Source organism: Aquarana catesbeiana, linkage group LG01 (assembly GCF_042186555.1).
Source record: "Aquarana catesbeiana isolate 2022-GZ linkage group LG01, ASM4218655v1, whole genome shotgun sequence".
Classification (NCBI taxonomy): domain Eukaryota; kingdom Metazoa; phylum Chordata; class Amphibia; order Anura; family Ranidae; genus Aquarana; species Aquarana catesbeiana.
This window is the reverse complement of record NC_133324.1, coordinates 562,578,055-562,591,644: the sequence shown is the minus strand read 5'-3', so window position 1 is coordinate 562,591,644 and position 13,590 is coordinate 562,578,055. Positions and strand designations below refer to the sequence as shown.

Here is a 13,590-nt window from a genome sequence, read left to right as displayed (position 1 = left end):
ACCCAGAGCCGGCTGCTGGATTGACAGAGTGGAACAGGAGAAAGAAAAACACTCTCTCCCCTACTGTACCGCAGGAGAGAAAGCGAGAGAGACAGTGAGCAGTATGACGGGAGGGCCTGTGGAACTCAGAATCCCTTGGAAAGTAGGGGATGCCCTTGTTTCAGCTACCCATACACCTCTTATGTCTAAGTCACCCTGTGCTATTCTGGCACAGGGTGAGTGAGAAAATATATCTTGGACTACTTAAAATGGGACAGTAATATTTGTCCACAATATCTCCCAGGATGTATGTAGAGACTATTATTGGCTAGGAGAGGAACAGTCTACTCCTCCTATAGTTTGTTGATGACTAGGCTGAGGAGGGGGGAGATCATTGTTTGTATTGTTAATTGTAATTAGCTCCTGCTATTGTGTTTATACTACTGTGTGAAGCTCAGTGACCACAAGTCTGTGTCCTACAGGTCATGTCTCTGAGTCATCTAGTCTGGGTAAATGATTTAGTAAACTAACTCATGTTAATTAGGTTACAGGTGTATTGTTGGAGTAATATGAGCAGGAGGGGGGAACCTCATCTTCTACTGTATACAAGACTGTATTCTGGTTCTAATAAAAACAGTCCATGTTAGCAGTGAAACAAGTGTCGCCTTGTTTTGTGCTTATGAGAGGTTGGAATATCTGATATCTGAGTACAGACTGGGAGGAAGTGGTATACTGACGGAAGCACTCAAGCGGAGTGTGGAGGGACGTTCCGTTACAAGCAGCACTTAGAGGAGCTGCTGGAGTTAACTTTTTAAGTAAACCAGCAGGTGATTGGTGGTCCTGGCAACCGATCATTAGCTTGTCAATATGAAGAATTAACTGCAGCAGTTCCCACCCTCTGTTCAACGTCTCTCTCCCTCTGCATGATTAAGGGTAGGAAGGGGCAGAGCTGGGGGGGGGGGGGGGGTATGTGGGTATGTGTAACATGCAGGGGTCCAGAGCTGCGAGGGGGGGGGGGGTGTAATGGAAAGGGGTCCAGAGGTGCAGGGTGCTGTGTAATGGAAAGGGATCCAGAGGTGCAGGGTGCTGTGTAATGGAAAGGGATCCAGAGGTGCAGGGTGCTGTGTAACGGAAAGGGATCCAGAGGTGCAGGGTGCTGTGTAACGGAAAGGGATCCAGAGGTGCAGGGTGCTGTGTAATGGAAAGGGATCCAGAGGTGCAGGGTGCTGTGTAATGGAAAGGGATCCAGAGGTGCAGGGTGCTGCGTAATGGAGAGGGGTGCAGGGTGCTGCGTAATGGAGAGGGGTGCAGGGTGCTGAGTAATGGAGAGGGGTGCAGGGTGCTGAGTAATGGAAAGAGGTGCAGGGTGCTGAGTAATGGAAAGGGGTCAAGAGGTGCAGGGTGCTGTGTAATGTAAAGGGGTCCAGAGGTGCAGGGTGCGGTGTAGGGTCCAGAGGTGCAGGGTGCTGTGTAATGGAAAGGGGTCCAGAGGTGCAGTGAAATGGAAAGAGGTCCAAGATTCAGGGTGCTGGGTAATGCAAAAGGGTCCAGAGCTGCGGGGGCTGTGTAATGTAAAAGGGTCCAGAGGTGCAGTTGTGGAGAGGGGGTACACAGTAGTGACAAAGAGATATTGGGGAATGCAGAGGTATGCAGGGGGCACAGTGGGGTGTTTTTACTGTGGTGTGCCAGATGCTCTAGGTACGCCCCTGCCTCAAACATCTAAATGCCTGGCATTGACAGGTGTGTTGGGCTCACATTTATCGTGAGGGGTTTACAAAAAGGTGGTAGGGAAGGACTTTCCCGATTCCAGAGCCGGATTGCTGAGCTACCAAACCAGTGACAACCTAGTCCTCAAGGCCAAGTGAATCGGTCTGTTCAGGGACCGAACTGACTTCTCTTCCAACAACAGAATACCAAGAGTCAGATGGCTGCTGGAGTATAGAACAATTGAGACTGATGACAACTCCTGGACTAATAAGTCTGTGAGTAGAGAGTTTAAAGTTTTACCTGCGGATGAAATGCTCAAGCCTCAAATGTGTTTAGGACTAGACATAGGTATCCCAAGCAATGATTCTGGTTTAACGTGGATTTCTTAAAGTGTTACTAAACCCAGTAATATGAAAATAGTTCATCTGCCCACCCACAGCTTATAAATCTTTTTACATTAAAATACTGCCACTATATACCTTTTTGGCTGATCTGTATACCACGGTCACATGATAAACTGCAGAATTTATCCAGAGCTGTGTGTTCAGGGAGATTTCCACTATAGCCTGTATACACGCCCACATGTGTGATGTCAATATCATGTGACCTGGCTAGCTCTGAGAACAAGAAAATGTTCTCTCCAGCATAAAAGACAACTAAGCATGTGCAGGTTGGCTACCCTGCCTGTGTGTTAACTGGCCTTCCCCAGATAGACAGTGCAGGAGGGAAGGATCTATGCATACAGGATCAAAAAGAGCTTTTTTACACAATACAGAGGATTAACCCCTTAGGTTCCACAGTGAGTTTAACAAGCATGCTATTCTGCATATAAAGACTGGTTTTACTGTTGTGGGTTTAGTAACACTTTAAAGTTCAGGATCCATCTGAACCATTGTTTAATGTCCGGACAGTCAAAGCATCATTGTCCAGCAGAACCTGTGCGGGATGTTCCCTCAACAGGAGGTTGTCTATGTAGCCCACAACTGGCATGCCCTGAGAGCACAGCATGGCTAGCTAGTACTTGGGCAAGCACCTTGATGAACACCAGAGGTGCAGAAAGGCGCTTGAATGGCAGAGTGCAGGAAACAATAACACAAAGGAAATATGAAGACCTGTAGGTACGTGTCCTTGATGTTTACAGATGCCATTAAGTCTCCCTGGTGAAGGGAGGGGATGACAGACCTGTTAGATTCTATATGGAACTTCTAAGCTTCAATAAAGATATACAGAGCTTTGAGATTCAGGTTGGGGCGGGTGCCTCATTTGGGTTTGGGAACCCTGAACAGATTGGAGTAAAACCCCTCAAACTGTTCTGCCACAGTATCCAGAAGACCTGAGAGGGCAACCTAGAAATCTGGTAATCTGTGGTGACACAGGGAAGTTAAGAGTGATAAAGCGAGAAGGGTGCTGAAGGTACAACTCTACAAGCTTGTAGCCTCTGTGAACCACCTCCTACACCCAAGCATCTGAAAAGCAAGCCGTCAAATTGTCTGCAAAGGTTAACAGATGCCCAGCCACTTTGGAAACTGGAAGCGCACCTTCATATCGAGGAAGATATCTGAGTGTTTGGATGACTCTGAGCTCCAGGCCTTTCAGGTGAACTAAGAGCCAAGCTCTGGTTTGGACTTGGAAGTTGCAGAGGTGGAGTAAAAAAATGTCTTTTCTTAACCTCCAGGAAGGGATGAGCCTTTCAAAACTATGCCTTAAGCTTCTTTCGGCTCCAGGAGATTGATGATCTTGCCACCAATAGTGTCCCTGATAATAGCATCCAGAGTAGATGTGAAGAAATACTTCCCCCTTATAGGCTACGCAGAGCAAATGCACAGAGACACACGTTCCCCAGTCCAGCACTTTAACCAAAATGTCCTCCTCATGTATACTGATAAGAGATCCATGTATAATCTCTCAATCATACAATGTTTGGACCAAATGGTTTTAGCTTTAAGGTATAGGCTGATGAAGGTATCAACTGCAGTAGTTATCGGATCACTTTTATTAGACTGACCAGTCAGCCAGAGTTTGGCTAAGCAAAGTCACTGTTAAAACAGGGTGTAAAGCAGGTCCTGCCAGTGAAAAAACAAAGCTCTAGCAAGGGTATTCAACCACTTACTGGTTGGGTGCCCAACAGCAGGTTCTCCACTGAAACTGTGGCCATTTTGTTAGTACGGGGCACTGCCAGATCCAAAAAAGGGACATACCAATTCCTAACAAAGATGTGGGGGGGCACACCCTAAAACATGCATGATGGTGCAGCCATAAGACCATAAAACGGAACAAAATATTACAACACACACATGCAAAAAAATTCATTTAAACTCCTGCAAGGCGTTTAAATGACATTTAACTCCTGCACCTGAACATTTTCAAAAAATATGGGCATTTGGTCACACCATATGGCTATATGGTGCTTAAGCCCACTTACTGCGATAAAGTACTCTATTATCAGTGAGTCCTATGAGACTCCCTCTTATTAGTATCCACCTGTGTTATAGGAGTCATCCTTTAGTTCTCCCATATAGAGGAGTGCATTTCTCCTATGGTTCAGAGAAGCAGATCTTCCATTCTATGGATTTGGTGTGACCAAATCATCATATTTTTTGAAAATGTTCAGGTGTTTTAAATAGCCTTGCAAGAGTTAAATGTCATTTTTTTTTTTGCATGTGTGCGCTGTAATATTTTATTCAATTCCTAACAAAGTCTTCCTCAAATAGGTGAAAGGCTAAACTGCTCTTAGGAGAAGCGAACAACTTGTCAGGGTGTTTCCAATCTCCATAGAGGCAAAGTTTAAATAGCTGGTGTGCCAAGCAAGTCTTGGTAGTCTTAAAAAGGCTCTAAAAGACCTAAGTTTTGGAACAGCACTGGAAGAGCTACAGGCAGAGCCTTTACTGTCAATAGGAGCCAAAAACAGGAGTAATGGCAGAAGGCTGCAACTCTGAGGCAAGCTTGTCTTTCACAGACTGACTCAGACAGAGTCTCAGCAGCTGATGACTTGCTGGATACACACTATACAACCTTTAAGATAAGATAAGATAAGATAAGATAAGATAAGATAAGATAAGATACAGACTGCGATATAGAATCTGCAAGGGAAAGTGCAGGAGTGTGCTTGTGGCCTGTGCATTCAGAGTCAGCAAATAGTGGGCGATTTGGGCCATAAAGTCATTAACTGCTTACTCAGCGCTCAACAGTAATATAGTGTCCATGAGTCTAGGTATTTAAAGCATCCAATAAGGAAGAATAGATGAAAGGATCTAACAATTTCCTGTGACAAATCTGAGATGGATTGTCCACATAATGGATAGGAAAGAACGCTGGCATTAGAAGAATCAAACACCATTTTATTGAATATAGCACAGTTACAGGTTAAAATATTGGTGCCCAGCATGAAATGGAAAAAAGAAAAAAAAACAGTAGGTAGCAAACAGGCTGTGTATAGGAAAGTCCATACAGCAGCAAATAGATAAATTCAGCTCCAAAACAAGCCAGAAAATGGCGGGCAGGCCTGGGGGAGTCTACGGCCACAAACTGGGAGAGGCAGCTGTCAAATTCAGAAGGTGATGTGGGGTGTGGGTGTTTTCTAGTTAAAATATAGGTTCATTTTTAAACAGCAGAGCTGAAGAAAAGACACCCATCCTTCTAGTACTCTAGCAAAAACTGAAGCATGCTGGTAGGAGGGGTTATACTGCTTTTGCCATTGTCTAATTCTCCTGTAGACAGCAGTATAAGCAAAGGTTTAAGACTTTCTATATTGCTCAATGGATGGGAAAGAACACCTGTTTGAGCAAGAGCTCAGCTTTATACGCTTTTCCCATTCACAGTCTGCTGATTAACAATCCTCTGGGAGAGTCACTGTGCTAAGGGAATGTTGATCTACAATCCCTTTGGGAACCAGGAGCTTTTCAGTAGTGAAGGCTCCTAGTTCTCAAACTGTTGTCACCAAAAGTGCAACTCTTTCAGTAATTTATTAAAACTATGCACGATTAAGGTGACTGACTCTGCTAAATTTGGCCTGGATACCTAGGTTTCATTCATCTCTGGTCATGCAAGGGTTAATGCCATTGAGAGTTATACAGTACCTTAACCATAACAACTTCCTATACTTAGGGCAAGCTGTGCTCCCCCCCCCCCAAGTTAATGAAACAGTATTGAAGATTTTGCCACTGATTGATTGGGCCTTGACTTTTAAATCTAAAAATAAAAAAGAATGTTTGCTACTCAACAGTGGGGCATTGGTATTGGTGACAACATCCCCCTACTCCTATTAAGGTCTGGATCACAATGCTCATGTAGAACAAAGGCAAACACAAGTTCTAAAACCCTGTTAAAGTGGTTGTAAACCCCCTAAAAAAAACACAAACCTGCAAGACAGAGGCATAATGAGCTAGTATGCATAGCATACTAGCTCATTATGAAATACTCATCTTAGATCGAAGCTCCCGCAGCAGTCCCGTCACACTGCTCTGCCCGGCGACATTTCTCCCAGAATTATGCGGGTATTGTGGGCTCCGATTGGCCAGAGCCGCCGGTAACGGCACGTCAGCTGAAGCAATGGCACGAACGAGCTGTTGCTTCAGTGCCGATGACGTCGGCACATGCTGATACAGGAGATATCCACGGTAGCTACAGGTAAGCCTCATTATAGGCTTACCTTTAGTGAAAAGTGGTTGTAAAGGGTTTACAACCACTTTAACCATCAACATTTTAACAAAGTAAATAAATAAAACTGCTACAGATACCAGATGAGGCCTAATGGATGTTTTTTGCTTCTGCACAATCAAAAGCTCAGAAAAAGTGCAGGCGTACAAAATGATTGGAAGCCCTGGTATTTGTATCAATTTATTCAGAAGAATAAGACCATCAACACATGCATCAGAAAAATTCATAGAGCATTAACCAGTTTGGTTTTTTTGTAAGTAAAAATTTACTGTTACAAAAGGCAAGCCAACCTGGAGGTAACTGGAAGGGTACAGGTATTCCATCATGTACAGATGCTCCTTCTGGCCTCTGCATTTTGGTATTTAAGGAATCCAGAACATTGAGCTCCATGCTCTTCAGGAAACTTTGACTCTGGTTTTCTAAGATAATGGAGACCGTGACCTGGCTCGCCTTCTGTAGATCCCCTTGAATATCATACATCTGTTATGAAAATAATTAAAAGGCATTAAGGTTTTTATGACTGTTTCACTTGCAATATTGCACATAAACATGATAAATAACAAGTGTCATTTAAACCAGCATTATACCCTAAAAGAAAAAAAACACAGGCAGGGTTTTTATAACAATGAGACCCTAGTGGTCTCTTCTGTTATAAATGCCTCTCCCAGCAGTAATGTAATCTGAGCTGCATATGCACAGCACTCACTCTGAGCCATGGTGAAGTGACTCCCATGTCATTGTGGCCCAGCAAATCAAGCAGCTAGAGAAGTCAAGCAGCTACAGGAAGTCATTAACTGTTGGGTTTTACTGCAGCTTATATAAAAATAGACACTGGCAAAAAAATAAATAAAAACAATGTAGAAGCTATCCCAGAATAACCTCTCTAACTACCAGCATGCCTCAGTTTCTAAAAAGCAAAGCAGTGCCAAGAGAATGATAACAGAGAGAAGGAAGCACCAAATAAAAGGATTTTACAGAGGGTAAAAAAATCCTAATTTCTTTCTAATTCGGGGCACAGGAAGTCATTAACTCTTTGGACAGCCAAAAGCAGCCCAACTGAGAGGTGGGCAACATAGAAAACAAAACGTTAACAGGCTCACCAAAAAACAGAACAAGGGGCTGCCTGCAGCTCAAAAAGCCACCTGAGTGACCTTACTCTAGGCTGCATTCACACCTGAGTGTTCTGTAGCTTGAAGCTTAAAAACACTGGAGAAAAAGAATCAATGATTCTCTATAGAGATGGTTCACATCTCCACTCCATGTCGCCTGAAGCTCAAACAAGTTCTGGAGCTTCTTTTGTCCCTCAAATCGGGCAGATTTTGGCATTTTTGGCATGTTTCTATTCTCATAGAAATTATTGGAAATGCGACATTCGTGCGATTTTGCGTGATTTTCTGCTCAAATGAAAATTTAAAATAAAATAGTAATATTATATGAATAAATGAATGTAAAATAAATAAATACACAAATAACTAAAAATCATCATAAGTAAAATAAATACTATGTAATAATACATTAATAATTAACCACTTCAGCCCCGGAAGATTTTACCCCCTTCCTGACCAGAGCACTTTTTACAATTCAACACTGTGTCGCTTTAACTGACAATTGCGCGGCCGTGCGACGTTACACCCAAACAAAATTGACGTCCTTTTTTTCCCCCCACAAATAGAGCATTCTTTTGGTAGTATTTGATCACCTCTGCGGTTTTTATTTTTTGCGCTATAAACAAAAAAAAGAGCGAAAATTTTGGGGGAAAAAAAGCAATTTTTTTTACTTTTTGCTATAATAAATATCCCCCAATATAAAAAAACTATTTTTTTCCTCAGTTTAGGCCAATATGTATTCTTCTACATATTTTTGGTAAAAAAAAAAAATCGCAATAAGTGTACATTGATTGGTTTGCGCAAAAGTTATAGCATCTACAAAATAGGGGATAGTTTTATGGCATTTTTATTATTATTTTTTTTTTTATTAGCAATGGCGGCGATCTGCGATTTTTATTGTGACTGACATTATGGCGGACACATCGGACACTTTTGACACTATTTTGGGACCATTGTCATTTATACAGCGATCAGTGCAATAAAAATGCACTGATTACTGTGTAAATGACACTGGCAGGGAAGGGGTTAAACACTAGGGGTTAAGTGTGTCCTAGGGAGTGATTCTAACTAGGGGGGGATGGGCTACCACTGACATAACAGCGATCACTGCTCCCAATCACAGGGAGCAGTGATCTCTGTCATGCCACAAGGCAGAACGGGGAAATGCATCTCCCCCGTGACTCGATCGCCGGGACACCGGCGGACATCGGGTCCCACGGTCACGCTGCAGGCGCACGAGCCTGCTAGCCCCGCCAATTACAGGGGACGTACAGGTACGCCCATTTGCCCACCGCTGCCATTGTGCCGACGTATATCTGCGTGCAGCGGTCGGCAAGTGGTTAATAAGTTATCTCTAACCTTAAAAAATATTAAATACATTATTAATAATAAAACAAACACCCAAACTCGAACAAAAAAAATACATTAGTAATAATAATTTATTTGGTGTTAGGGCGTTTAGTTTTTTATTTCTTTTTTAAGGGGTAAGGGCTAAAGTTAAGGATGATTTTTATTTGTGTATTTATTTTACATGTATTCATTATTATTCATATAATAAATAAAATAATAAAATAACCCCAACCTAAACTGAACTCGAACCCCTTACCCTAACGAAAAAACATTATAATAAATTAATAATAATAATAACAACAGAAGTATAAGCTAATGGAAACGCTTAAAAAAAAAAGCTGAAATACCTAGCAACAAATGATGCAACAGATAATAGTTTTCTCTATTGGCTAATAAAAAAAACAGCCAAAGCCCAAAAACGCTGCATACAAACGTGCAAAAGAACACGCGGAAAAAACGCAGCAAAAGCGTTCAAAGATGTTACACTCAGGTGTGAATGCAGCCTTAAAAGCGGTCTGAACATTCACCTGGTAGAACTTAGAGATCTGTTAACAGAAAAACATATGGCAGCCTTACAAATTTGGGGAAAAGGTAGCCTGATGCAGAAATGCCCATAAAGTATTTACATATTTGACAGGAAAGGGTGAAATATGATCTTTAAAAAGATAAACGTCAATCTAAGCAAACAAAAAATGGCAGAACAAGAAGTTGATTCAACTTTACAGGGACAGGGAATCACAAGAGAATTTAGTCTTTCTGAAGGAAACCGTAACTCTTACGACTTCAACCACATTCTGACAATGGAGGGAAATTTCCTGATAAACTGGACTCCTGAGAAATGTATCGAAAAATGTCATCCTGGTTAAGGTGGAAGGTCGAAACTACCTAAAGGCCTCATTTACATCTCAGCGTTTTGAAGCTCGAAAACGCTGGGAAAAAAAATCAATTATTCTCTAAGGAGACGGTTTACATCTCCACTCAAAGTCACCTGAAACCACACGCCTGAAGTTCAAAAAACTTCTGTAGTTTTCTTGTAGCTCGTATTAGGCAGACTTGAGCATTTTTGGTGTGTTTTTATACCCGTAGAAGTTAATAGACACGTGCCATTTGCAAGTTTTTGTGCATATTCGCTCACATGAAAACATTTTTAAAAATAAAAAATAGTAAGAATATATGAATAAATGTAATCAAAAAATACACAAATAGCTAAAAATCATCATAAATAATAATTATTAACTCCTATATTAAATACATATTTATTAACAAAACAATAATATACACTAGGGGTGCTGAAATTAATCATTGCATCGCGATTCGGGTGTCCCCGATGCGGCATCGATGCATACGGCCGGAAAATCGATTATCGGGTGACGTCATCTCGACTTGCCCCGCCCCTCCCGGGAGAGCGCTCCGAGCGTATTGTTAAATTACTGTTTTAACCTCCCTGGCAGTATGATACTGTCGGATTTTAGGTGCTGACAGCGGTATAATTATTTTGCATAAAAATTTTGCGTTTTATATTGTAGGCCTGTAATTCTTAAAGCGGAGTTCCACCCTAAAGTGGAACTTCTGCTCATCGGATTCCTCCCCCCCTCCGGTGTCACAATTGGCACCTTTCAGGGGGGAGGGGGGTGCAGATACCTGTATAATACAGGTATCTGCACCCACTTCCGGGTATAGCTAGCCGCAGCCTCCCCGCCCACCCCCGTTGTGTTGTGGGAAATACACAGTTCCCACAACACAACGGGGACCAGTATAGACGCAGAGCGCGACTCGCGCATGCGCAGTAGGGAACCGGGCAGTGAAGCCGCAACGCTTCACTTCCTGATTCCCTCAGTGAGAATGGCGGCGGCAGCACCCGAGGATCGAGGGACGGTTCGGTCTCGGGTGCCAACATCGCTGGACCCCGGGACAGGTAAGTGTCCTTATTTTAAAAGTCAGCAGCTGCAGTATTTGCAGCTGCTGACATCTAAAAATTTTTTTTTTCGCGAAACTCCGCTTTAACAATAACATACTTACATCTGTCCAAACAAGAGTCTAGTAGACATCCCGGGTATGATGAATTTTGAAACACAAAATCATAAATTATAATATAATAAATAAATATAAATAATTAAAAAAAAATAATAATATAATAATAAAATTAATTTCCCCACAATTCACTATCGCTCAATTCTGCAAGTGTTCTAATTTACTATCGGTGTTTTCTAGCTAGTCTAAAGCCACTTTTGATGTAAAGGGACACTTTTTGGTTGCTATGGACAATCTCCAGTTTCCAGGCAGAAAGAACAGTATATATAATATAAAACTGCATGCAGGGTACTGGACAAAGCATTGGGGACAAAAAGGATGTGAAATAATTTCATACAGTACTGTAATCTGTGTTATGATTTTTACATATTTTGAATTTGCCGCCAGGCTCCGCCCCCGTGCGTTGTGACGCTCGTAGGGAACGGAGCCTGGCACAGAGAGGCTTCGGGCGGAGGATAGAGCCCGCAGACAGTGGGATTTGTTGAGCGGGATCCGTGGGGCTCCACTGAGCAGTTTGCTGTCAGCACTATATAAGTGTCAAGTCCTCTGGGCCACCATCCGCTTGTATCAGCCAAAGTAATCACGCCTGTGCATGTGCAGTTGATTGCCTGAAGCCAGCGGTGACTACTTTGGCTGATACAAGCAGATGGTGGCCCAGAGGACTTGACACTTATATAGTGCTGACAGCAAACTGCTCACTGGAGCCCCACGGACCCCGCTCAACAAACGGAGCATACAGGAGGGCACATACAGCCCCCCGGGCCGGAGAAAGATAGTACAGGACTGTGATTATATTGCTCCATGAATGGTCGGGTGAGCGGACCATAGGTCCTTTAACTGCCTCCTTTTACTTTGCATCCTGCTTTTTGTTACTTCTCAGCCAGTATTAGCCAACTTCATAAACAATGTCATTGAGCTATTGTTTTTCCAACAGTTAGAACCTGTGAATACATGCAATTCGATTCTGGGAAACTGTATTTCTGTGTCTTTGGACTGGATACTAACTGTGGACTATAATCATTACTCCACACTGACAGCTGTCTTGTTACAACTCTAATTAAAACCTAAATAAAAAAGATTGATGACTTAAAACCAAATATGAAATGATAATATTCTACACAATAAACACTGGTGAGGTGTTCCAGCAATGTCTTCTCTCTGAAGTGGCAGCAGAGGAGAGCGTGTGAGAGAGCTGTCCACCTCCACCGTTGACTGTCCTGGCTATCGGTGACCGTGACCCAAGGTATAACCTCGCTGATCGGAGATCGTGATCGAAGGGAGAATCTTTGGGGAGAGTTCACGGGAGGCTACCTCCACAAGCTCTGATAGACGTACTGCTATATGGCTGATACGTCTCACTCGATCTGGTAAGAGTACCTTACTCTAGATGTTTATGTCGTGTTGCCCATTATTGATGTGCTTTCCAGTCTCCAGTCAACATCATGGGTCCAAGCACCCCCTCTATCTGAGAAGACTCCTTTTATGCATTGACTCCAGTTTTTGACTGCAGTCTGTGGAGCTTAACATATTGCTACTGGACATTTCTATATTGAAACACATTTTGTTTGGACATTTACATACACCTCACCAGTGTTTATTGTGTAGAATATTATCATTTCATATTTGGTTTTAAGTCATCAATCTTTTTTATTTAGGTTTTGATTCACTCATTTTTTAGCGCTGCACGTATTCTTTTTATATTTGATGGGACTTGGTTTGTTTGTGTGCTAGCAGCTATCTATCACCTGTTCACATTTATTTGTTTTTGGGATCAGCGCAACTTCTCATTTATATCACAACTCTAATTAAGGCTGTCTCTGTGGGACTAGCAACTTGACTCATCAACTACCCTCAAAACAGAGGTCTTTTGTTAAAAGGGTCTCTATTTAAATACAGTGACTGGACGGACTTTGTTATGTATGGTGCATGTCACTGAAATCATTAGTCTGATCCACAAATACTACTTAATCCCATTAACAATAGCCTTGTTACAGGTGTGTGGATGCATGGTTGAAACGAGATGCAGCTGTTCTTAAACAGACAACGTTGTCTATTTTTAATATGATCTTGGTGTTGGGTACCTGCTCTTGGCCCCTTTTGTATTAAATATATTATTCTAATAAAATGTATCCCTTATTAAGCAGCATGGTCCGCCTGTGTCTCTTCTCAGTTGGGACCCTTTCCCCTGAAAAATGTTTTCCACTCAATAGACGTATGAGTGCTGCCAGCATTGCTGCAGAGGTTGAATGGGTGGGGTGTCAGCCTGTCAGTGCTCAGACCATACGCCAAACACTGCATCAAATTGATCTGCATGGCTGTCGTCCCAGAAGGAAGCCTCTTCTAAAGATGATGCACAAGTTTGCTGAAGACAAGCAGACTAAGGACATGGATTCCTGGAACCATGTCCTGTGGTCTGATGAGACCAAGAAAACCTTTTTTGGTTCAGATGGTGTCAAGCGTGAGTGGCGACAACCAGGTGAGGAGTATAAAGACAAGTGTGTCTTGCCTACAGTAAAGCATGGTGGTGGGAGTGTCATGGCCTGGGGCTGCATGAGTGCTTCCGGCACTAGGGGGGCTACAGTTCATTGAGGGAACCATGAATGCCAACATGTACTGTGACATACTAAAGCAGTGCATGATCCCCTCCCTTCAGAGACTGGGCCATAGGGCAGTATTCCAACATGATAAGGACCCCAAACACATCTCCAAGACAACCACTGCCTTGTTAAAGAAGCGGAGGGTAAAGGTGATGGACTGGCCA

General features: G+C 42.7%; 1 protein-coding gene across 4 annotated transcripts in view; it reads right to left on the bottom strand.

Moving 5' to 3' along the window:
* The window catches only part of AP3D1 (adaptor related protein complex 3 subunit delta 1), a 168,060-nt gene that overhangs the window by 20,180 nt on the left and 134,290 nt on the right, over window positions 1-13,590 (bottom strand). For all 4 annotated transcript variants that reach the window (XM_073596533.1, XM_073596541.1, XM_073596550.1 and 1 more), the window contains one exon: window positions 6,633-6,822. In XM_073596533.1, the coding sequence (XP_073452634.1) occupies window positions 6,633-6,822 (190 nt within the window). The remainder of the gene's footprint in view (window positions 1-6,632; window positions 6,823-13,590) is intronic.